Below are 23,594 nucleotides of genomic sequence, written 5' to 3'. Positions count from 1 at the left end.
GGCAGTACTTCCCTATGGTAATGTTATTATACATATTGCACGGAGTATATCACATCGACATCTTAAATTAACTATAAAGCTACTAATTATTAAATTTTTGTGTTACACAATCTAGTTTCCAAGTAATTCTTCTCGAGAGAGCAAAAAAAAGCACAAAACCATGTATTTGTTTTCAGTAGAAATTTGAGTTATGTCGAAAGAATTGTGGAAAATACCACTTTATGTAGTTGCGATGATTACGCAAGGGGGAGTTGAAATTGTCAAGTCAATGCAAACTTGCAATGGCGGCTGCATCAACGACCATAGAACCTACCAAATTTTCAGAGGTTTGATCAATGAAAAATCATACCATAGAACCTACTGAATTTCACATCCCTCACGAAGTTTTGAACACCCTGTAAGCATCATCTTGTTCATGAGCTACCCTTCAATACCAAATCACCTAAGAGAAGAAATATATCTTCATAACATGGATCATTCTTTCAGGTATAGGCCAACGCCGATCCAAAAATTGCTTCAAATACAGAGCAACAAATTATGGAAAAATCATTATCCTAATAACACAATTAATGGAATCATATTTTTTAAACAAAACAGATTTTGAATGAAATTTAAAGAACAAAGATCATTTATACAAATAACATTGATTTAAAAATATCAAAATCGATGAATTAATAACAGTGAATTTATGTTAAAAAAATCATAAATCAGTAGCAATAGAATTTAAATCCTTTAGTAATCAACAAAAAAATAAAAAATAAATAACCCCTAAACTATTACAGCAACCAAAACAAAACAAAGAAGAAGAAGAGAAAGTTCAGACCGCCGAAAAGAAAAGACTTTGAGCGTCCGAGTCTGATTCCTTCGCCTTGAAGAAATCTGGTAGCAACCCATTACCTACCCAGAGAAAATAAAACTAAAACAATCTGAAAGACCACCTTCTTTTATTGCAAATCAAGAAATGCTCCACGATTGATTCAAGATGCAATCAAAGATCGTCGGCTTACCTCCGGCGTTTTCTCTCTTCCCGAGCTTAAACAAAACCTTTACATTCCACCAAATCCTCGTCCTCATCATCACCTTCGTAGCCTACGCTTCGTTCCACGCCTCTCGCAAACCTCCGAGCATCGTCAAGAGCGTCCTTGGACCTTCCGTTAACGAAGAATCAAACTCTCCGATCGACAACGGATGGGCTCCGTTCAACGGAACCGAAGGAGCGCAGAGACTCGGCGAGCTCGATCTAGCGTTCCTATCTTCGTACGCTCTCGGTATGTATTTCGCAGGGCATTTAGGAGATAGGATCGATCTGAGGCTGTTTCTCGTGTTTGGGATGATGGGAAGTGGGATCCTCACCGTTGTCTTCGGGTTAGGGTATTGGATGAACGTGCATCTCCTCGGCTTTTACATGACTGTTCAGATCGTTTGTGGGCTGTTTCAATCTATCGGGTGGCCTTGTGTTGTCTCTGTGGTTGGGAACTGGTCTGGGAAAGAGAAGCGTGGGTTGATTATGGGTGTTTGGAACTCTCACACATCTGTTGGGAACATTGTCGGCTCGGTTGTTGCTTCTTCCGTGCTTGATTCCGGATGGGGATGGTCTTTTGCTTTGCCTGGTGGGTTGGTGATTGTGTCTGGATTGGTTGTGTTTATGTGTCTTGTTGTGAGTCCTCACGATTTGGGGTTTAAAGAGCCTGGGAAGGAGATTGAGATGAGTTTAGCTACTGAGACTCTAGTGGTGGAGGAGGACAAGGAAGCTGATGATGTTGGGCTTCTTGAAAATGTAAATTTAGATGATGATGATGATTCTTTGTCAGCTATTGGTTTTCTTGAAGCCTGGAAGTTACCTGGTGTTGCTCCTTTCGCTTTCTGCTTGTTCTTCTCGAAGCTCGTCGCTTACACGTTCCTCTATTGGTTACCATACTACTTAAGGCACCAAGGTAAAGCTTCTGTTCTTTGATGTTATGAACTGAAACTTGCATTAGTACGACTCATGTTCTTTATATATTCTACAGCTGTTGCGGGTGTTTATATCTCCCACAAAACCGCTGGAATTCTCTCGACAGTATTTGACATTGGAGGAGTGTTTGGTGGGATATCAGCAGGGTTCATCTCCGACAAGATCAAAGCGCGTGCACTCACATCAATCGCATTCTTGTCGCTATCCATACCTGTCTTGATTATGTACAGAGTCTATGGGAGTGTGTCAATGTTTATCAACATCGGTTTGATGTTTATATCCGGTTTATTAGTTAACGGTCCTTACGCGCTCATAACCACAGCCGTTGCAGCTGATCTTGGAACACAAGACTCCATTAAAGGGAACGGCAGGGCGTTGGCGACGGTAACAGCTATTATAGACGGTACTGGCTCGGTTGGGGCCGCTCTGGGACCGTTGCTTGCTGGTTATATATCGAGCAGAGGGTGGAATAGTGTTTTCTTTATGCTTATTGTTTCGATTTTCTTTGCGTGTTTGTTCTTGGTTCGGCTTGCAAAAGCTGAGATTAAAGAGATGAGTAGTTCTGGCGAATTGATAGCGTCTAGTGGTCCGTAAGGCTCATGATTTTGATCCCACGAGGATGTTTGTATGCCAGTGTATTATCAGGTATATAGATTCAAACAAAACTATACAATACAAATGAAAACACCACCTTGATTTTTTTCTAACGTCTTGAAATATATTTCTAATTTTGAAAAAGATTTGGTTACAAAAACCAGAAAACAGCCAAGTTTACTAAAAGAGGATAAATTATTTTCTCTCGTCTCATTTGCCTTCTCATCAAAAAGAAAGATGCCACAAATTTGGACGAAATACTACTAACCATAAGATCTTGTAAAAGCAGCATCTTGTTCCTCTCTCAGGCGCAAAATTGTATCTTATTTCCTCTGACTACACCATAGCAGTTGCCAGTTCTATCTTCTGGAATTTCGGGTCCCTCCACATGCCATGCAACATTAAGTAATAAGAACTACTTCTCATGTCACACCACTCAAAACTCATACAAGCTACAGGACAGTTCCATGTTCTTTTATGCAAATAACAATCACCTAATAGAAGTAATAATCTTGCTACCAAAACAAACTCTAATTTTTTCTCTGTCATTCCAAGTCTAATGGCATTTTATGTTATATAAAACATGATTTAAAGTTTTTTTTATATTTGAATAATCCTATATGAATAGTATAGATTAGGTTGTATCTTCTGTTTCATTAATAACTTATCCTTTACCGTATGAAGTTGAACATTTTGACATGTGTCTTGTTTGGTCTACTTGCTGCATTGCTTAGTTCATTTTATTTCATGTAATATATCTCAAGATCTTAACATGTGTCAAGTGTTGGGTAACACATTCCTCCAAAACTCTCAATGAATCAAAACATTTCCACTGCCAGTGATAAATTGATAATCTGATATAACTCAGTATAAAGAACAAAATCATAATCCGTAACAAGACCAGAAACAGAGTAGAGCTTTTATAAGAAGTTAACAAAAGTCTCATTTATTCAGAAAGTACATGAATAACAAAAGGAACACACAAGTATGTATCCTTTCCTTTCTTCTTGGGAGAGCAAAATCGCAATTTGACGACAACCCAATTAAAAATATATCAACAGAACCATCTTTTGTATCTTTTTAGTGGAAGTTACGAAACCCACTTCCGAGTTATCTTGAAAAAAATGTGGGAAAAATAGAGAGGTACACACATCTGTAGACCAGCGTGGTGTGGATCATGTATACCACTTAACTTGATCAGTGATTAATGACTCAATCCAGTTTTGAAATGACAGCGTCAACGACCTCTTGGGTTGTACTCTTTCCGCCAAGATCTTCAGTCCTGCATTTTCCTTCAGCAATGACTCTCTTCACCGCGGTTTCAAGCCTATCAGCAAAAGAAGGGAACTGAAGATGTCTAAGCATCATGGCTGATGAGAGCAGCAACGCCACAGGATTTGCATTCTTCTGCTCTTCCGTCGTGTCCTTCCCCACGTTCCCCGCTGATGCACCTTGCTCAAACACCGCATACTCTGCTCCTACGTTTCCTGTTTGACAATTTCCAATCCATTAAGCCAGAGGATCCATTTCTCTCTATGGTGGTGGTGCATTAGATCAGTAAAAGTTTTACCTCCAGGCATGACTCCAGTGCCGCCAGCAATACCAGCAGCAGTGTTTGCAACTAGATTACCATAGAGATTGGGTGTCACCTGCAAAGTGGAGTCTCTCATGCTAATTAAGCCAAGTCCAAGGAAGCTAGTAGATCAACAAGTGCTGAAAACACTTACCATGACGTCGAATTGCTCTGGTCTAGCTACAAGTTGCATACAGCAGTTATCAACAATGATCTCGTTGTAGGCGATGCTTGGATACTTCTTAGCAACCTCTTGACAAGATTCCAAGAACAGACCATCCGCGAGCTTCATGATGTTGGCCTTGTGCACTGCTGTAACTTTCTTCCTGTTGTTCAAGTAGGCGTACTCGAACGCATACTTTGCAATACGCTCGGAACAAAACTTTGTAATCACCTAGCATAACATTAAGTATCAGAGACATCTTAAGTAAGACAATTGCCACTCGCATATGCCCCCACATTAAAAATGATAGTTAATCTACATCATGTGAATGCGACTTATATACACACAATAGACACAAGAACCAAGTCCATGGGCAGAGACTAGCATTTTGCAAACAGTTTCTCACGAACCAAGCTCATGGATAGTGACTAGCATTCTGCAAACAGTTTCACAAGAACCAAGCTCGTATACGTAAACACAATAGACACAAGAACCAAGTCCATGGAGAGAGACTAGCATTCTGCAAACAGTTTCACAAGAACCAAGCTCATAGACATAGATACAATAAATAGACACAAGAACCAAGTCCACGGACAGAGACTAGCATTCTGCAAGCAGTTTTACAAGCACCAAGTTCGTACGCATACACACAACAGAGTCAAGAACCAAGTCCATGGGCATAGACTAGCATTCTGCAAACAATTTCACAAGAACCAAGCTCACAGACATACAAACAACAGACACAAGAACCAAGTCAATGGACAGGGACTAGCATTCAGCAAAGACCCACCAAAAAAAAAAAGGAAAGGAACGAGCTCTAAGAGTAAAAAAATCACCTTAAGGCTCTCAACAACACCAGGAACAACTTCATGCTCAAGCCCTGCATACTCACCTTCAGTGTTCTCTCTAATCACCACTATATCAACGTTCTCATGACGAGACCCTAACCCAGGCAAATTAAAACAGTTGACCAAAGAAGCAAACAGATCAAGCTCCTTCCTCAAGTTAACATTCAGCGAGCTCACACCTCCACCTACGGGAGTCTTGAGCCCTCCTTTCAAACAAACCTTGTTCTTCTTTATCGACTCCAGCAACCCCTCCGGCAAACTCTTCATGTCTCCGTGAACGTCGAAGGGCTCGAAGTACACGGGCGCGTGCATCGCCTCCATCACTTGCTCCACCGCGTTTGTCACCAGAGGTCCTACTCCGTCTCCGGGGATCAACGTCACCGGTCGTGGCTTCCCGTCGCCGGGTCTCGGCATGTAAGTCACGGATCGGGTCTGGGTTTGGGACCCGGTGGTGAATCTACCGATATTCTTCAGTAGAGAGAGGGATTGGCGGCGAGACATCTTCCGCAAGTTTTTGATCGGAATCTGATTCTTCTTCTTCAGTAGAGAGATGATCGAGAGAAGGGACGTGCTACTTTAAAACGAAAAGCGTTTACTTTTACTTAATCTTAAATTGACTGCTATTTACATATTAGCTCCATACTCTTAATAATTCTTATGTTTTGGCCCGTATTTAATTTAAAGTTAGTTATGAGCCCAATTTTGAATAACATGTTCTTTTTCTTTGTTCAAACCCATGTTGTGAAAATCGGCCGCCTAGCCGGTCGCCTGGTCGTTACGCGTCACTCTTTCGCTTCAATTTATGCTAAATCGGTTAAAAAAAAATCGGATATCCGATTTTCTCCGTTTAGACCGCCTAATCTATTTTTTTAATTATTTTTTTATTTTTAATAATTTTTTTATTTATTTATTTGATCTAAAATTTTATAAATATCATTTATATTCATAATTTTGATAAAAATTACACTATATTAAGTTTATATATTTTATTTGTGTGTTTTATACAATTTTAAACATGAAAATGTATTAATATTATACACAATTAAAGATTAATATATTTTATAACATAGTAAATAATCTAAAAATTCCGCCCTGCATAATTTCCGATTCCCGACTAGCGCGTTCCCGAACAGGGGTTCAAACAAAAAATTACACTACACTAGACCGAAATCAAAATCGAAACTATAACTCACAAATAACCTTAAACCTTTTTTTTGTCAACAAATAAACAGACAAACAATAAAACTAGGCCCAATTACATTTACAGCCCATAATTTACTCACATTTAAAAGATAAGATTACAGAAAACACGTGTTAAATAAAGATGAAGTTCTTGATGCATGATCTCCACGTGTTCTATGATGTAGCAAAGCCTTGTTTGAAGACGAAGATGAACGCTGGTATCGCCAGAAGTCGACCAGTCCTATAACCCTAAAACGTTCTTCGAGTAGATTAAATCGCTTGACCGCTCTTCCTTTTTATGTTCACCATCGATCTATTAGGGTTTTTCCCCTACGCACAAGAGTTAACCCCTGTGAGAAGCTTCAAGGAGATAGAGGCAGAGTTTTGCCAGAACGTTTTCAATAAGAGAACTCCAGCTTATCTGAAACGTTTGCATCGATTCTCCACTGCTTAATCAAACATCTTGATTTCATACCCGCTTGGGTACTCCGCCGGAATATACATATAATGAAGATTGATTCCTCATTTGAGTAAGTAATCAAGCTTAACCAACGAGCAAATTAAAAACCTCTCAAATCAAACGGAATAATCAACATATCAAGAAAGGAGAGACATATTTTAAATACAACAAAATTGCCTATCGCGAAACAAACTAGAATCGCCAAACGAAAGGAGATCGCCTATGCGAAAAGTAATTCCGACAAGCGGAAAGGATAGTCGATCAAAACGATTGAAGTATTTTACAGACAAAAAAACAAAACAAAAAAGACTCAAGAATCTCTCGTTCCCTCTGTAAGATTTGTTATTGTGAAGAAGGACGACGAGAGAAAATTGCCTCATGAGATTGGGGCACGATGTTAACCATTTTCTATTTTTTGGTATTCAAAGAATTGAATCATAATTGAAATACAATATAATTAATATATTTAAATATTAATTACATTTAGTTCAGAAATGATATTTTAAATTATATACAAAAACTCATTTTGTAAATATTTAATATTATTAAAACTTTAAATTAAGAAAATCAGTTGATTAATAATTTAAACTATATTAAGATATTAAAAAATATTTTATATTTTAATGAAACCAAACTACATGATAAGATATTCTAATAATATAAAATTGTCTTAAAAGCTAGAATAATTGGAACCAAACCAAACTGAAATCAAAGCTTATAGGAGAAATTAATTGAAATACTATAAACTGGATACAGAAATACACTCAATCAAAAATATTATAATATTGAAATTTAAGATTTGTGGATTGTTGTTTAGGGTTTAATATTTAAAAGGTGAAGGTTGGATTTATAATTTTTATAAATATTTTTTAAACATTTATAAATGATTTGAAAAGATTATTTTAGTATTTTTTTTATCACAAATTTAAAGTATTTATAAAAATGGTTATCATTTGAATTAGAATTTGAAAAATTGTATCTAAAATTAGAATTTTCCTATTTTTAGCTAATTTCCAAATTTTTAATACCATAACCGAAAAAGAATTGAACCAAAGTTAAACCAAATTTTATAAATATCTAAACGGTATGTATCTTGAATCTCTTTATCGAAATTATACCGAAAGAACTTGAATCTCTCTATCGAAAAGAACCAAAAATTAAATATAACAGAAGGGAAACCGAAAACTAAATGCACACACCTAAATACACCCTCCAGTTTTGAATTTCATTTCAGCTTCCATGGAACAATCCGGTACACTAGCGAAGGCCTTGTTGAAGAACATGAACAATCCGAGATTAGCATGGAGACTCTACAAGAGAATCTTCTCTTCTCCTTCACAAGAGAGCCACGCCACATCTCTATCCGCAGCACCCACCATTGCTCGTATCCTCGTCAAAGCCCAAATGCAACAAGAAATCGACGAGCTTCACAGCCTCATCCTCTCCTCATCGCTTCCAAACGCGAAAGCCTCATCCTTTCTTTCCGTCGTCTCCATCTTCGCGAAATCGAATCACATCGACAAAGCATTCTCTCAATTCCAATTCGTCCGGTCTCAGTTCCCTAAGAAGGGTCCCGGAATCTATTTGTATAATGTGTTGCTTGAAGGTTGCATCAAGGAGAGGCGTGTGGATTTCGTTTCGTGGTTGTATAAGGATATGGTGATCTCTCGGATTGCTCCGCAGACTTATACGTTCAATCTCTTGATCCGTGCTTTGTGTGATTCAAGTTGTGTGGACGCTGCACGTGAGTTGTTCGACGAAATGCCTGAGAAAGGTTGTAACCCAAATGAGTTCACTTTCGGGATATTGGTTCGTGGGTATTGTAAAGTTGGTCTCCCTGATAAAGGGCTACAGTTGTTGAATTCAATGGAGAGTTTTGGGGTTTTGCCCAATAAGGTCGTGTATAATACCATTGTTTCGAGTTTCTGTAAAGAAGGTAGGAACGATGATTCTGAGAAGCTGGTTGAGAAGATGAGAGGGAATGGTTTGGTTCCTGATATTGTGACTTTTAATGCTAGGATCTCGGCACTTTGTAAAGAAGGAAAAGTTCTTGACGCGTCTAGGATTTTCAGGGATATGGAGTTGGATGAGTATCTGGGTCTTCCTCGTCCCAATAGCATAACGTACAACTTGATGCTGAAAGGATTCTGCAAGGTAGGGATGCTGGAAGAAGCTAAGACCCTCTTTGAGTCGATCATAGGAAATGATGATCTTAGTAGTTTGCAGAGTTACAATATTTGGTTGCAGGGATTGGTCAGGCATGGGAAGTTTATAGAGGCTGAAACAGTCCTTAAGCAGATGATTGATAAGGGGATATGGCCAAGTATATATTCTTACAATATCTTGATGGATGGATTGTGTAAATTGGGCATGCTGTCCGATGCAAATGCTATCGTTGGCTTAATGAAAAGAAATGGTGTCTCCCCAGATTCTGTAACTTATGGATGTCTTCTACATGGTTACTGCAGTGTCGGGAAAGTTGACGCAGCTAAAAGCCTATTGCAGGAGATGATGAGGAATAAGTGCATGCCGAATGCTTATACGTGTAATATTTTGCTCCATAGCCTTTGGAAGATGGGGAGAATGTCTGAAGCGGAAGAGTTGCTGCGAAAGATGAATGAAAAGGGCTATGGACTAGATACTGTCACCTGCAACATTATAGTTGATGGACTCTGTGGAAGTGGCGAATTAGACAAAGCTATTGAGATAGTTAAGGGAATGCGGGTGCATGGAAGTGCTGCTCTTGGTAACCTAGGAAATTCATATGTGGGACTGGTGGATGACAGCATGATCGAGAACAATTGCTTGCCTGACCTGATCACTTATTCAACTTTGCTTAATGGTTTGTGCAAAGCCGGAAGGTTCGCTGAAGCAAAGAAGTTGTTTGCTGAGATGATGGGAGAGAAACTGCAACCGGACTCTGTGGCATACAACATCTTCATCCATCATTTCTGCAAACAGGGGAAAGTATCATCTGCATTTTGCGTTCTCAAAGATATGGAGAAGAAAGGTTGTCATAAGAGCTTAGAGACTTATAACTCACTGATCCTAGGCTTAGGCATACAAAATCAGATATTTGAAATTCACGGATTGATGGATGAGATGAAAGAAAAGGGCATTTCTCCTAATATCTGCACCTACAATACCGCAATTAAGTATCTTTGCGAGGGAGGAAAAGTTGAAGATGCAACTAACCTCTTAGATGAAATGATGCAGAAGAACGTAACCCCAAATGTCTTTTCCTTCAAATATTTAATTGGAGCGTTCTGTAAGGTCCCGGACTTTGACATGGCTCAAGAAGTTTTTGAGACTGCTGTAAGTATCTGTGGACAAAAGAAAGTCCTTTACAGCTTGATGTTCAATGAGTTACTTGCTGCAGGGCAACTCTTAAAGGCCACAGAGTTGCTTGAAACTGTTTTAGATAGAGGTTTTGAGTTGGGGGAATTTCTATATAAAGATCTTATTGAGAGCTTATGTAAGAAGGATGAGCTAGAAGTAGCTAGTGGAATTTTGCATAGGATGATAGATAAAGGATACGGGTTTGACCCAGCAGCATTGATGCCTGTGATAGATGGCTTAGGTAAGATGGGAAATAAGAAAGAGGCAAATGAATTTGCCGAGAAGATGATGGAAATGGCTTCAGTTGGTGAAGTAGCAAACAAAGTCGATCCAAATGCGAGGGATTTACAACAGAAAAAGCATAATAAATATGGTGGAAATAGCTGGCAGAACATACTGCACAGGTATGGTCATTTAAAGATGTTTTTGTTGGGAGTTTTCGTAGTTCTTTGCTGTCCTTTGAAGTTCTGATTTGAAAAATACAACGTTCCAGGATTTGGAGTAAGCATTCATGTACGTGATTAGAGAAAGGAATCTTTGATTTCAACTAAGTTCAGATTGAGAGGATCGTTTTAGTTATATTTTTTCGGAAACTTAATGAATGTTCTCTCTGTCAATTGCTATTTTGCAGAGATGACGGCAGTGGAATTGCACTAAAATCTCTGACAAGGGTTAAAAAAGGATGGGGTCAGGGGGATATATCAAGCTTTCAGCCTCCGAGAGTTGACTACTTAGACTACTGGGAGGATGATGAGTAGAGATATTGCATGTCTCGGTTTTCTTTCTGATGGGAAAGTTTAGCTCACGGTCAAGCACAAATTTCAGGGGCAGCTCATCAAGGATCCAAAGGCTAGTCTCAGTTGACATGTAAAGTTAAGAAGAAACTAGAAGTTGAAAGAACCTAACAAAATCCAACACTAAGGACAATGAAACAAGAAAGAAAACTGTTGGTGTAAGTTTAGTTCTCCTAGTAACAACCTTCTGATATATGGAAACTGCTATGAATTTTGGAAGAGTAGGAAGGGATTTGCAGCAGTAACTTTCTCTATGCTCATGTTTGCGGTTTTAGCCTTATTATAGTAGCTCATGTACAGCTGAGAGATCACTGATGAAGCTAAATATATCCCTATAGTAAAAAGTATCTAGCACTCATAAGGTATAGGAATCCGATCTATTTAGAGAAACCTTCATGTTTGTTCGGTGAAACTGTTTTTCATAGTTTGACCTTCATATTCTGTTTCCTTCCGTCTTTACAGCTAAGCAAGCAGGCAAGATGATAGGTTTGGACGCAGATATGATGTAAGAAGACGTTTTCAAGGGTACTAAAAGTAAACATTGCATTACTGGGCAGTGAACGCATGTCGCAAGACCAAGCTGGTGATGAAAAGGAGGGGAAAGAGCCGCCCACTTTCATATTGAATTTGAAGCCAACTTTGAATTTTTGGGTCAAAGGAACACAACCTACGTAATTGGAAAAATATGTAAGCTACAACTATTCTTGTGCTTTTAGTTCGCACAGTTTCTAGAACAGTGGTACAAAGCGACTAAGTTGGTTGAAACATACACATACATCAAGGATTTGATAGTAATACAATAATCATGAAATCAGACATTAAATAAGTGAAAAACACATAATGATTCACTCTGCGCAGTTACAGAGCTTAAGAAACAAGATAAGAAATGATTGTACAGGCATAAAATACAAGTTTCTGTATGCAACGGCAACGCCTATACACAAAAATCTGCAGGCAATGCAGGAGACCAGTTACTACTGCCACTTGCAAAATGGTCTTCAGGGCACTGGAAATATGTTTACACATGAGATTTTTAAACAGCTAGTAGATTAGCACAATCTTCCTGGTGCTTTGTATGTTACAACCTTGCTTTTGATTGTTTATTAGGATGGACCAGAGCTACCAAAAGAACCTCCCAGTTTAACTTGAAAAGGGTCGTGCAAACTTATTTTAATTGTTTGGCTCTGTGACGATCTATATATGTCAATGCATTCTTCAAGGTCCGCTTCACATGTCAGAAGAACCCACTCTTCATCATCATCCAAGTACTTGAGATCAAACCAGGAAACGTCAACTATGTTGAAACGCCTAGCAATCTCTTGCTGCAGCTCTCTGTATCCCCAGCTTGGGAGCAAGGTAAACCTTATTATGGCCTCACCAAATGTTGCTTTCACTTTAATTCCCCCTCCATCTCTTAAGCTCATCTTGCTACTACCTGGTAATGGAGGCTCCTTGAATATATTATGGCTCTGGGTTCTTGCTAGACATTTTGTTTCCTCCTGATTCCCATTCTGCAGTTCCACCTCGTTTTGAGCTTCCTTCAAGACCCCATTAGCATTTGGTGTATTGGTATTTGATCCAGAGCCAGAAGATGATGGAGACATTTGTGCTGGTTTATCCTCTGCCACACCACCGTTTTCGATTGGAACACTCAAATGATGTAACTGTTCATTATTTTTCAAGGAAGATCCATTGCTGGAGATATTTGGGGAGCTCAACTCTGGGAAGCTTGTATAGAATGAATCGAGTGGGATAGATCCCTGCGCACCTTGCACAGAGTCCATAACGAGTTGGAGTTTCTTCAACGAATGCCCAACCTTCTTGATTTTCCGGGAGGGCCATCTTGTTATTCCATGGTGCCTGCATATCCTTTTCAAGGTAGTTGGACAAACTGCAACATAGGAACAAAACACTGTCTCACATCACTGTCTGAAGCAATAAATAGGTATGTTGAAAATGCTGGCACAGCACACTGATCCACTACATTATAGATAGTATGTAAAGAAAAATTTATGGTTCTCATCTGAGATGTGTGTCCTCATGCTTGAATTTTAGTGTTACATATTCATTTGTGCTTGGACTAAAGATCGTAGTGGTTAGGACACAAGAAGAATTATAACTCATATGGAGTGAAGCTATGTTTCTAGCAGTGTACAACAATTTCTTACCACCAATGCTCTTGGCTGCATCCTTGAGGCTTCCTGCAAAGTATTGACGAAGAACATCCAACCCAATGGTCTTTTCTGTTTTCGTTCTTCTCTTTTCTCCTGGTCTTCTACCACCAGTGGAAGCTGATTCAGTACTTGGACCAGCATCAACTCTGAGTCCTGAAGTTGAACCTTGTTGAAACTGCTCAGCTTCTGAAGGAATATTATTGGGGGCTGGATCAAGCTGACTGTTGTTCCAGCCAGGTGAGAGCTTGAACTCATCTTTTGGATCTTCATTCTGGTACTCCCAAGAAAGTGACACATCTTTACCCTTCTCGTTAGCCTTTATCATGTGGGAGATCCATGAGGACTCTTGCAGCAGATGGATTTCTCTCAAAGCCTCTGCAGTTTCTGCTCCAGTCAGTGGGTTCTCTAACAAAACCATGTCCTCTCTAACAGGCAATACCACTTCTAACTCCAGATCTTTGTCGATGACAAGATTTGAACTCCTGAAATCCTGCTGCAGAGTCACGGACAGTGACTTGAGCATTTCCTGTTTTGCTTCAGTGTCAAGGCACCCTTTTGGAAAGAAGAATTCAAGCACAAAATCGACCAACCCGTTGCTTTTGCTCTTTAACGGGACTGCTAAAGCAGCGTGTAGTCCAGATATCTTGGCGTGGTGCGCAAGAGGGTAGTTGGTCTTGCTAAACGTGATCACTTCAGGGACAAAACACAGTTTGGTTGCCTTGAATGCTTTCCCAACAATGCCTTCTCCCTGGAGAAGATGATGCTCAGAGCATGCCTCCAGAAAGTATTTGCTCTCTTCATCCAGGACAAAGCAAGCAGAATCAATTGTCGAAACGCACTGAGAAAAGTTCTCATCAGAATGCCGGGATCCACCTTTCCCCTGCTGAGCACAAGGGGCCCATGACAAAGCTAGAGGCAGATCATATCTTCTGCAGACTGACGCCAAGAAATCTGATATCTCAGGTAATGCAGCGTAGTAGAAATCATTGTACACCTGCAGAGACTGAAACAAATGGGGTATGACCTTAGCATTTGTTTATATGACCTGAATGAAGTAAGAGTCCAGTTAATGCACCTCATTGCTTGGAGGTTTTAAGTTACTTGAACTCCTTAAATCAACGGCCTACAAAACAAGAAACATCTTTAAGCTTCTCACTCTTGTCACATGGAACCAAAGAAAATGCAGATATTCAAGACAAGGTTTAATGTAGGAGGAAGAGTAAAACCTCAAGAGCTTTACAGATATTCTCAAGTTCTGGACGGTAATTCATCTTCTGAGTTGTTGTGACGACCTCAACAACACCCAAACAAGTCCCACTGCATCTTTCAAACACAGGAAGGGCAAGCGAGCCACGAACATCACACTTTTGTGCTTCTTTGATGCGCGGATACTCATCACTTCTAAAGAAACGTACATCAGGAGTCCACTCAGGAAATTTCTGCAGGAAAACGCGACCGGGAAGACCTCCTTCCGTCGAACCCTCATCAGCCGGGAAGTTATAATTCTCTGAAACATGTCTGTATTTTGCAAGGCTTGTGTATTTTTGGTTGAATAAATGTGGTTGCGCCAAAGTGGTTAGAAAGTTCTTTCCTTCCTGCTGAAAGGGCACCCATATCTGCACCAAGAAGTCCTTATCAGGCACTGCCTCTTCAAGACCGCTTATGGCTCTTAATAGCCTCTCCTTCACTGATGAAGAAGGGTCTTCTCTTGTTCTTGGGGCAATCCACCAACTTCTTCCCACCTCAGCTTCATCTAGTAGAAACTTTTCTGCTTGATCAAGACCTTCTTGATTCATTCTCTCTGTTTCTTCATTGGAGAAGTTATCTTGAGATGGGTTCTCACCAAAGCAGAGGAAAGGGCTATTGGCATTCATGGCGGTAGAATCTGAAGCACCTTCTTCTGTCTCCTTCAAGCTCTTACTATCTGTTGTCTCTAGCCAACATCCATCAAACAAGAGCTCATCCATGAAATCCAAATCCATGGCCGTCTCAGGGAATGCCCCAAAGCTAGAATTAGGTGAAAACCCACCATTTCCTTCTCCCCCATCGCTGCCACCATCATCTTCCATATCTAAACCCATAGGCCTCTTGAAGATGAAAAGGACACGAGCAAAGTCCAGTGACTTACCAGTACCTTCCTCAGTATGTTAAAACGCCAATCTTGGAAAGAAAAAAAAGATGCAGAAACATTATCAAAAACCCATCCAAGAACATGAGAAGAGAAGCATCAGACTGTTGTATTCCCAATTTTGAATATTATAAGAGCTTTTTCTTAAGGATGAGATCAGAAATGCTATTAGAATTATGATATAAACAGCTTCACTATCAATGGAGACTTGACTTAAAAGAGGGTATCAATCAAAAGTAGTGCCATCAATTTCAAGTACAAGATTCTCCCCTATGCACATGGAAACTCTCCCACAAGACAATCATTGAAAGCTAAATCAATGAAAAGTCTTCTGAAAAAACTGGACCCAATTCCAAAAATCACTCTGAAGGAGAATCCACAATTAGAAAATCAGAGAGATATAGTAAAAGTTTCAGCAAAAGTTACCAACTTTATCAAGATTTTCTTGCACAAAAGAGAGATAAAGCTTCACTTTGGGTTTATGACCTAGCCCTAGAACACAGAGAAAACACTGACAACAGGCAAAGATTTTGTGTTTCTAAATACACAAAACACCCTTCCTAAAATAAGAAGAAAAAAAAAGAAACCGTGAGAGTTATTTTCTCACAAAGCTTGTGTCTTTTGTGGAATGGTGTTTTCTTTTTTCTTCTCTTCTTCTTCTGGGACACAAGTAGCTGGTGAAGGTAAGATTAGACTATTTTAATCTCCAATCATGTGACTGATATGGGCTTAAAGATCCTTTCCCGAGAACAAAGTGGACCCGTGATAAGAGCATCCACTGTTCTAATCACTTTGTCTTTACCTGCATTAAAAAGTGAACTTGGTTTATCAAGGACATATCATACTTGATCTGCTTTTCTTCTACAACAGAGAGAAAGGAAAATAGAAAACGTTTGGAGCTGAGATGCTAAATGGTCGTGTTTAATGGTGTGATTGTTGTCCTGCCCTCTTTGTTCAGATTCCTTTCCCCCTCTATTGATTAGTATAATAATAATAATTTATAATTAATTAGTATAAGGTTATTAATCATTTGTCTTGATTACGTATGCGTACTTTCTTTTCTTTAGTCGGTACTTTTTTTATTTGGCTGGTTCTGTTTCTTTTTTTTGGGCTGCACAAATGAATCTGTCGAAGACTCTGAGAAGACATGTCTTCTCGTGTTGAACAAGTGAATGCTTCAAAAACAAAAGGAAAAATTGCATTTTAAACTTTCAGACTACCATTTACCCGCATTTTAAAGTTTGAACTTTTTTTACTAACACTTCTAACCTTTAAATTAACAATTTTGACATATCAAACTTTGAATTTTTTTTTCCAGCCAAAATATTGATGACATTGAAATATGACGTGTTAGTAAGTGATGATTGGACAAAATAACTAGATAAATAGCTATGATTAAAATTATAAATCTCTAACTTTTAAATATAGTTTTGGTAAAATTCAATTTTAATTTATTGTTAGTACTCTAACTGAAAATCAATTATAAATATATAATTTTTTAAAATATACATGTTATCGATATTTATCTAGTCATTTTGCCTAATCATCATTTATTGACACCTCATATTTCCATGTCATCCATATATTGGCGGGAGAAAAAATTCCAAGATTTGATATGTTAAAATTGTTAATTTGAAGATTGAAAGTGTCGATGATAAAAGTTCAAAGTTTAAAATACGTGTAAATGTCAGTATGAAGGTTTAAAATGTGATTTAAAAAAAAAAACAAGCGAGTGCTTTTAGAGAAGACATGCATTTTCCTTATTTCAAATTAATATGAATTTTGATATTAACCATACTTTAAAATTTTGAGATTTGATTAAGGTCGAGATTTTTTTTTTATAACTATATATGCATCCTCCTTCCATAAATTTTTATTAATTAATAAACTGAAAATTATATATAATACTTAACTTTGTCAAAAATGCACTAAAAATACAAAAAAATAATAATAATCAAATAGACAACAATATATTCCAAAATATAAAATTTTGTATTTGAATGATTCTGCCTATTTTTTATCAACATAATTTTGTAATTATTTATTTTAGCATCGTGAAATTGTAAAGAAAAAAAACATTGGTCGGTAAATCATTTTGTTATTTACATGGCGAAAAAGCTATGAACATATGACATTCACATTGTGTCATATTTTATTGTAGTAGTTTTCATTACATGATCACATAAGTATCATGATATTGTTTTAGGTTTTCTGCAAAGAAAAAACTTTCTAAATGATTTTTTTTTTTTTTTTGTAATTTAAACCGCAATATCGAAAACTCACATGTCATTTCTTTGAAATCGTAGTCAAACCCTTAATTAAGACATCCATATTTCGATGAAGTGTCTGGGTGCTAACTATTTAACGAAAATTAACACTACTTGGTTTTGCCACTAAATTTTAAACAAACAATTTGGTACTAAAAGGATTTGAATCGTGTACCTGAAACCAATTAACAAGGTAACAAACAATTAACCAACTAAATAATAAGCTTGCAACCTTTCGGTTGGTCAAAATTGTTTGATAGCTTGTTAATTGGGTGTGAGGTCCAAGGTTAGAAACTTTTTGTAGTAAATTGTATAAAATTTAGTAGTAAAACAATGTAGTTTTGATTTTGTTAATACATGATTCTTATATTGTAGTTTGACTTCTGTTTTGATGATTGACATGTGAGTTTTTGATATATTGCAGTTTTAAGTTATAAGAATATAATTTGGTGGGTTTTTTGCACAAAACCTTAAAAATTGCATATCTGGTTATTAGTAACTTTATTTATTTAATCTCTTTATATCCTATTGTCAAATTGCTAAGCAGCGAAATAAAATAAATCCAGGTAGTTCCATGCTCAGTCTCCGATCAGACACTAACACGTAACATTCTAAGTAATTTCATCATTCAGTAAAGCAAAGTTAATGGCTAAAACTTGTGTATCTTGATTCTTTAGTGTATGCATATATATATATATGTGCGCGAATATGTGATTAGTACAATTACAATATTCCTTAAGGGCCGCTTAGCTAAATCAGCAAATGGCTCTCAATGATCTGAGGAGGCATCGTCCCTTCTTCATCGTACGAGTATTCTTAGTCGCGTCCAGGACATGACTGAACCAAAGGTCACTGAACTCTTTAAAATAATCCTCACTTCCTTAGACTTACCATTTTAAATATTATTTTTAGTTGAATCCTCGTGTAAATCATAAATTCCCTATCGATAATTAAGATATCTAAACATCATATACAAATACTTTTTGCACTAAGTTTCGCTTTTTGTATTTTGTTTATAATAAGGATAGTTTTCGGATCAAACCTCAATGCAAAATCCTTAAACATGTACAAAATCGGATAATCACCAAGTGTCTCTAACTCAACTAAAAGAGGTAAGCCAAAGCTTATCTATCTATTTAAAAGAAGGTTTAGATACCTCCCAGACTATCCACGTCAATTGACAGGTCACAAATTCGTGTGATACTGTTGCGACATTAACATGACTTATCATAATTGCGGGCTTCGCTTTGGGCTTTATGTCGCGCGTACGTTTGCGACCCATCGACCACAAATGTCGAAGGAAACCCTAATCAGTTGTGATGCGAAACCTTCGTGTTCTTCGTTTCTCTCCGATCGGCAGATACGGTGATGTATGGTTTTGAGAGATTGGGAAGCTATAACGTTGCGTAACGAAGAACACGTATATTAATAAAGGTAACATACATCACCATATCTCCAAAAGGCTATAAAAAGGCTAGCTTCCCATCTCTCAAAACCATACATCACCATATCTCCAAAATTTTCAATCTTTTCTTCATTTCTCGCATACCCATCTCCAAAAATCTCAGCTTGAACTGGATGATGTTAATCGATTGCTGATTAAATTTTCGTCACTTTGATTTTTTTTTCCTGTTAACCCGCCATGGCCACAAGCTTTGAGGTCAAAGACCTCCAGAAAAACCGCTTCACTCACCCTCTCTCGCTTTCAATACTTCATCTTGAACCGTTTCCACGCCGCGACTCCAACCACCACTGTAACAAGATCTCTTCTCTCAAGCCTACGGGAGGAGAGAGAGGTGTAACACTACGAATTGAGGTGCGGAGAAGGTGAACGGTGTAGAGTCTGCTCTTTTGTGCTCTCAAGGAGACCCCCGGATCTCTGGCAGCCTCCCGGAGATGGAGTTTCCCTTCGGGTTAATCCCGGTCGTGGCGGTGGTGGAACAGGGTCGGATTCAAAAGAGAATTCTTGGTGTGTATTATATTTCAGTCAAATGTCATTCATGTTATGAATCTGAGCTTCAAGACACTAATGAGATCATGAGAGTTTGAAGAAGTATTTAATAGACCTGGTGAACCAAGGAAAGATTCTGAGTGTGAAGGTAAGCTTTTTTTTTCATTGCTGACACATGGATGAATGATTTGCTTTTAACCATGACTTTTTTTTAGTGTTTTTTTTTTAATTTTAATCCATATAAGCAGATAATAAAGTGTGTAACGAATGTGAAAAATGTTTCAAGCGGTTATAGTTTTGTAGAATTCGACTCAGAGATGTACATGTGTATAATAGTTGTCTCTTTGAAACTTCGAGTTGATTGGATTTAATATCACAGCAACTCATTTCTGTTTAATTTCAGGGAGCTTCTCGGGATGGACTTGCTTTAAAGTTAAAATTTTCTGAACGCAAATGGAGTGTGACGGTTGGGAAAAATTCAGAAAATCCTCAACAAAGCTACATGTGAAAAGTTAGCTGTTGAGGCAACCAAGAAAGAACTAAGACAGTCAGTCCATTTGGCAGGTAACAGCGCACTTGCTGAAGTTCTGGTCTTATGCATCGTTTCGGTTTATGACTATCTTTATAAATAATTTACAACAGCTACCCGGGGATGTGACATTAGCCTCTGTCAGAATTAAAACTATTGTTAGATTTACTATTCCGAGCAAGATCAACCACAATCATTTACGTTTTGTTGTTTATGTGAATTGAGGGTCTCAGACTTACAAAGAGGAATATATGCTGGACATTATACAGGTTATGGTTCTGTTTAGTTCATGGCAAAACACGAAAAAGCATTGTCGAGCACCCATTTCCACCTACGTCATTTGGTAAGCCTTATGTTGCACTCTTCTATCTTTATCTCTCTCTCTCTCATATCTTCAACCATATTTATTTTAGATGCATTATCTTTATTTACCATGTTTGCAGGTCATTCAGTGGGCTAAAGAGGGAGAGTAGCCACACGCATTCTGTTGAAAATGTTGTGTTGACCAGAGTGTAATAAGTCTCCACTTTGATTGATACTCAATGCTTAAATGATTAAGAAAATGATATTTCTACAGACTCTCTAGAGTGCAGGCTTTTTTTTTTTTGAGAAAAGACTAGAGTGTAAACTTTCTAGAGTGTAGTTTGCAAATGTCTGAACTTTGTCACCCTATGTAAATTAATACAACAGAAGCTTCAAAAGGTTCGATTTTGAGAAAAGAGGTTTTCAAACAAGATAGAAAAAATGACAAAAGGAACACCGAGCACAACTATAAATTAAGTCCAATAATTTCCAGCAATAGCCTTTTTCAGGAAAAAAAAAATAATTTCCAACAAAACATTTGTCGGACTACAACAATCACATCAATTATTACATACAGATTCTACACGTCCAACGGGATTAAATCACAGAGCAAACAATATATTTAATTTTATCTTACACTTTATTCAACTAAATCTAAATATTATGTATCAATCACGTAACCTGGCTCAAAAAATAAAGAAAAACAGGTCTAATTTGATATTTGGTTTGGTGTCAGTTTCGTGTTTCTCGATCAATAAAATTTAAAACAATTGACAGAGCATTTGAGACAATTTAGGGTTTAGTAAACATTATATAATCAAAGAAAAAAAATCTTAAAATATCTCCACATCCAAAATAAGATGTTAGAAATCAGATTAATCTCACTTCAACCACCGTATGGATGAATCAGATGCAAACAAAGGTGAGAATGAAAATGTGTTTCTACTAAACAAAAACTAACTGGGTTTCACTCTCTCATGTGTCCACTTAACTTATTACTTTTACAAAGAGGTTACACTTGGCGTCTTTTAAAAACTTTAAATAATTAACATTCAATTGTATCTTTGTGGGCTTCTCTACCATTCATGAATTTTGCTCCATTCCGAAGCTCTCATCTTCTCCAATCTGAAACCACAAGTTTGAACTTGAATTCTAAAGCGTCAAAGGATCAAACATAAAAAAATCAAAAGCAACTCTGGTAAAAAAAGATGAACGAAGGATACTTTTGAAACATAAAACAAACATGAACCTGATTTGTAAGGCAGTAAAGGATCAGACTGATCAAAACGTTCACTCTTGGGAGGAAAAAGATTGACACTTTTATTTTGAAACATACAGAATTCTTACAATGAAGAAGATGTGTCTAAGAGAGGTTCTCTCTGAGTGGCTGGAATGAGTGGCTGGAACAAGAACCTACGGAGAAACCTTGCAACGCAATCTCCCTTGGCTCCAGCGGCCGTCTTGGGGGCAGAAGTTGATGAAAATGGCAACAATGAAGACGGTGATACAAGCCAAGACGATGGCCAGAGTTAGCCCGTCCAATGGGTGTTCCCTCTGTTCTTCCTACTCGGCATTGTTTCTTCTCTGGTCTTATCGCAAACAAAACATAGCGTTTAATGAATCAATAGATCAAAGATAATAGATTAAGAGAGATAACCATTAGAGATTCAGACAGAATTCTGTAACCTGTAATTCTTTTTGAATTTATTAAAACGTTAAATAGTGGAATCAAATATTCCAATTACATAAATTATGATTCTAGCTTCCGTTTATAAGATTTTAGAGTAAATTTTACAGAACTCTGTAACATGTAATTCTTTTTGAATATTAACGTGTAATTGAAATTTTTATTAAATATTTATTCTAACTATTTCAATTATTTTCAAATTTTCATTCCGCCCGGGCGGGCCAACCCTACTTGATTATATAATCAAATGAAGGTTGTGACAAAATAGTGTGATATCCAGTCTACTCTTCAGCACTAAATATGTTTCCTCTAGAACTATCCGATAAGATATAGAAAAATTAAATGGAAATGGGCCGGGTTTCTGGTTATACGTGTTCGGATTCGGGATTTTCTGGTTGGATACGTAAAAAACTTAAAGGTTTTAGATTTAAAGGACATTTTGCTTGCTATCTGAATTAAAGTTTTTTTTTTATAATTAAAGTTAATTATAAAAGAAATTTATATTAGGAAGGGTCCATATTAGATTTTTTTTACCTCTTGGGGCGGAATAAGAAATTGATCCTAATTTGGAAGTACTTTCTATTTGGCTTAACTAGTTCAAATAGTTTGATTTGTTACTTGTACTCCCTACTTGGCTTGCTTGAATCAAATACTCGTTCAATCAAGTAATTAATTTTCTATAACTTTTTATCAAATCAATATATGAAAAATTAGGGATTCCCACCATGTGTCATATACTAAGTAAAACTAATCTCCCGAACAAAATTAAATATAAATGAAAATTATCGGCTGGTTTTGCTTAGCAGGTTTAATACTCTCCCACTCAACTCAAGTTTGAGTTGTTAAATTTTTCTACACATTTTCTTTTATTTTAGTTATATTTTCATAAGTTAATTTCTTATTTTTCCTTTTTTGTTATCTAATAGAAATATTTTATTTTTTTCTTTTCTTAATATTAGTTTTTCTAAAAAAAAAACTTATACTTTAATTAATTTTTTTTGGTAAAACACTTTACTTAAGTTTTACTTTAGCAATTATTTTTATTAAATTTTATGTTTTATTTATTAAATAACAACTAAAATGAATAAATGTTTATCTACGGTATTGTTTTATTAATATTAAAATAGTTAATATTATGAAAACTATCTCTCATATTTTTGACTCAATTATTTAAAATAAAAATCTAAAACCTTATAAGAATAATATAATTTAAAATTCTTTACTCATATTTTCTGGTGAGATCACCCATTTGTGAGCTTATATACCAGAAGGGAAACTTGATCGGAAACCTCAATATTGACATAATTTAAAATCATTAAAAAAAATCCAATCAATGAAAATGTTGTTTAAATAGGTCCAAAACTGTTACCCAAAATTGGCTACTAAATGTCTGAAACATAAGCTTTCTCTGAAGAAATATAATCAGACCTACCTAACTTTCTCAATTTAATCTTAAACAAATCTTTTGATAGCTTTGGAACAACTACTTCTAGTAATTGACAAACAACCAAAGCTTCTAAGCCAATGTTCCTCCCAAACTTGAATTTTGTCTTATCTTTTTCATAGTTATAGATTGAGATTTGTCATATGCACAATCCTCCATAGAATAATCAAAACCTCATTGAAGAGAAATCCACTTTTTGAAACA

At 37.0% G+C, this 23,594-nt stretch overlaps 4 protein-coding genes and 1 long non-coding RNA gene across 10 annotated transcripts; 3 read left to right on the top strand and 2 right to left on the bottom strand.

The window, feature by feature from the left end:
• The first annotated feature begins 769 nt into the window (after positions 1–769).
• On the top strand, positions 770–2,661 carry LOC106368878 (putative glycerol-3-phosphate transporter 5). The gene is made up of 2 exons (XM_013808949.3): positions 770–1,934; positions 2,010–2,661. Exons 1-2 carry the CDS (start codon positions 983–985, stop codon positions 2,546–2,548), a joined length of 1,491 nt encoding a protein of 496 aa, XP_013664403.2. The 5' UTR covers positions 770–982; the 3' UTR covers positions 2,549–2,661.
• Positions 2,662–3,514: 853 nt separating this feature from the next.
• On the bottom strand, positions 3,515–5,666 carry LOC106368877 (isocitrate dehydrogenase [NAD] regulatory subunit 2, mitochondrial-like; the record flags this gene model as incomplete). The annotated part of the gene is given in 4 exon segments (NM_001315942.1): positions 3,515–4,035; positions 4,119–4,197; positions 4,276–4,515; positions 5,121–5,666. Coding segments are annotated over 4 exon segments (1,107 nt in total). The 3' UTR covers positions 3,515–3,760.
• Positions 5,667–6,163: 497 nt separating this feature from the next.
• LOC106368873 (pentatricopeptide repeat-containing protein At2g17140) lies at positions 6,164–11,674 on the top strand. 3 transcript variants are annotated; one of them, XM_048764388.1, is made up of 4 exons: positions 6,164–10,517; positions 10,607–10,626; positions 10,745–11,269; positions 11,370–11,674. In XM_048764388.1, coding segments are annotated over exons 1-3 (2,526 nt in total). In that variant the 5' UTR covers positions 6,164–8,013; the 3' UTR covers positions 10,747–11,269; positions 11,370–11,674. The 3 variants fall into 3 exon arrangements, with proteins under 3 accessions (XP_048620345.1, XP_013664397.1, XP_013664396.1); XM_013808943.3 differs by lacking the exon at positions 10,607–10,626 and having other exon boundaries at positions 6,183–10,517; positions 10,745–11,065; XM_013808942.3 differs by lacking the exon at positions 10,607–10,626 and having other exon boundaries at positions 6,183–10,517.
• A 33-nt stretch (positions 11,675–11,707) lies between these two features.
• On the bottom strand, positions 11,708–16,169 carry LOC106368871 (protein NLP1). Of its 4 annotated transcripts, none has more exons than XM_013808937.3 (5): positions 15,636–16,169; positions 14,308–15,241; positions 14,157–14,204; positions 13,076–14,084; positions 11,708–12,798 (listed from the first exon to the last, which is right to left on the bottom strand). In XM_013808937.3, the coding sequence occupies exons 2-5, from the start codon at positions 15,160–15,162 to the stop codon at positions 12,011–12,013; spliced, it is 2,700 nt and encodes an 899-aa protein (XP_013664391.1). In that variant the 5' UTR covers positions 15,163–15,241; positions 15,636–16,169; the 3' UTR covers positions 11,708–12,010. The 4 variants fall into 4 exon arrangements, with proteins under 4 accessions (XP_013664391.1, XP_013664390.1, XP_013664389.1 ...); XM_013808936.3 differs by having other exon boundaries at positions 15,640–16,140; XM_013808935.3 differs by having other exon boundaries at positions 15,817–16,140.
• Positions 16,170–18,752: 2,583 nt separating this feature from the next.
• Positions 18,753–20,661, top strand: LOC106368870. The gene is made up of 4 exons (XR_001274109.3): positions 18,753–19,575; positions 19,831–19,991; positions 20,226–20,299; positions 20,400–20,661. It is a non-coding gene; the product is annotated as an uncharacterized LOC106368870 (long non-coding RNA).
• The last annotated feature ends 2,933 nt before the right edge of the window (positions 20,662–23,594 follow it).

The sequence above is a fragment of the Brassica napus genome, chromosome C7, assembly GCF_020379485.1.
Source record: "Brassica napus cultivar Da-Ae chromosome C7, Da-Ae, whole genome shotgun sequence".
NCBI lineage: Eukaryota > Viridiplantae > Streptophyta > Magnoliopsida > Brassicales > Brassicaceae > Brassica > Brassica napus.
Note: the sequence above shows the minus strand (reverse complement) of the source record. Positions and strands in the feature narration are given on the sequence as shown.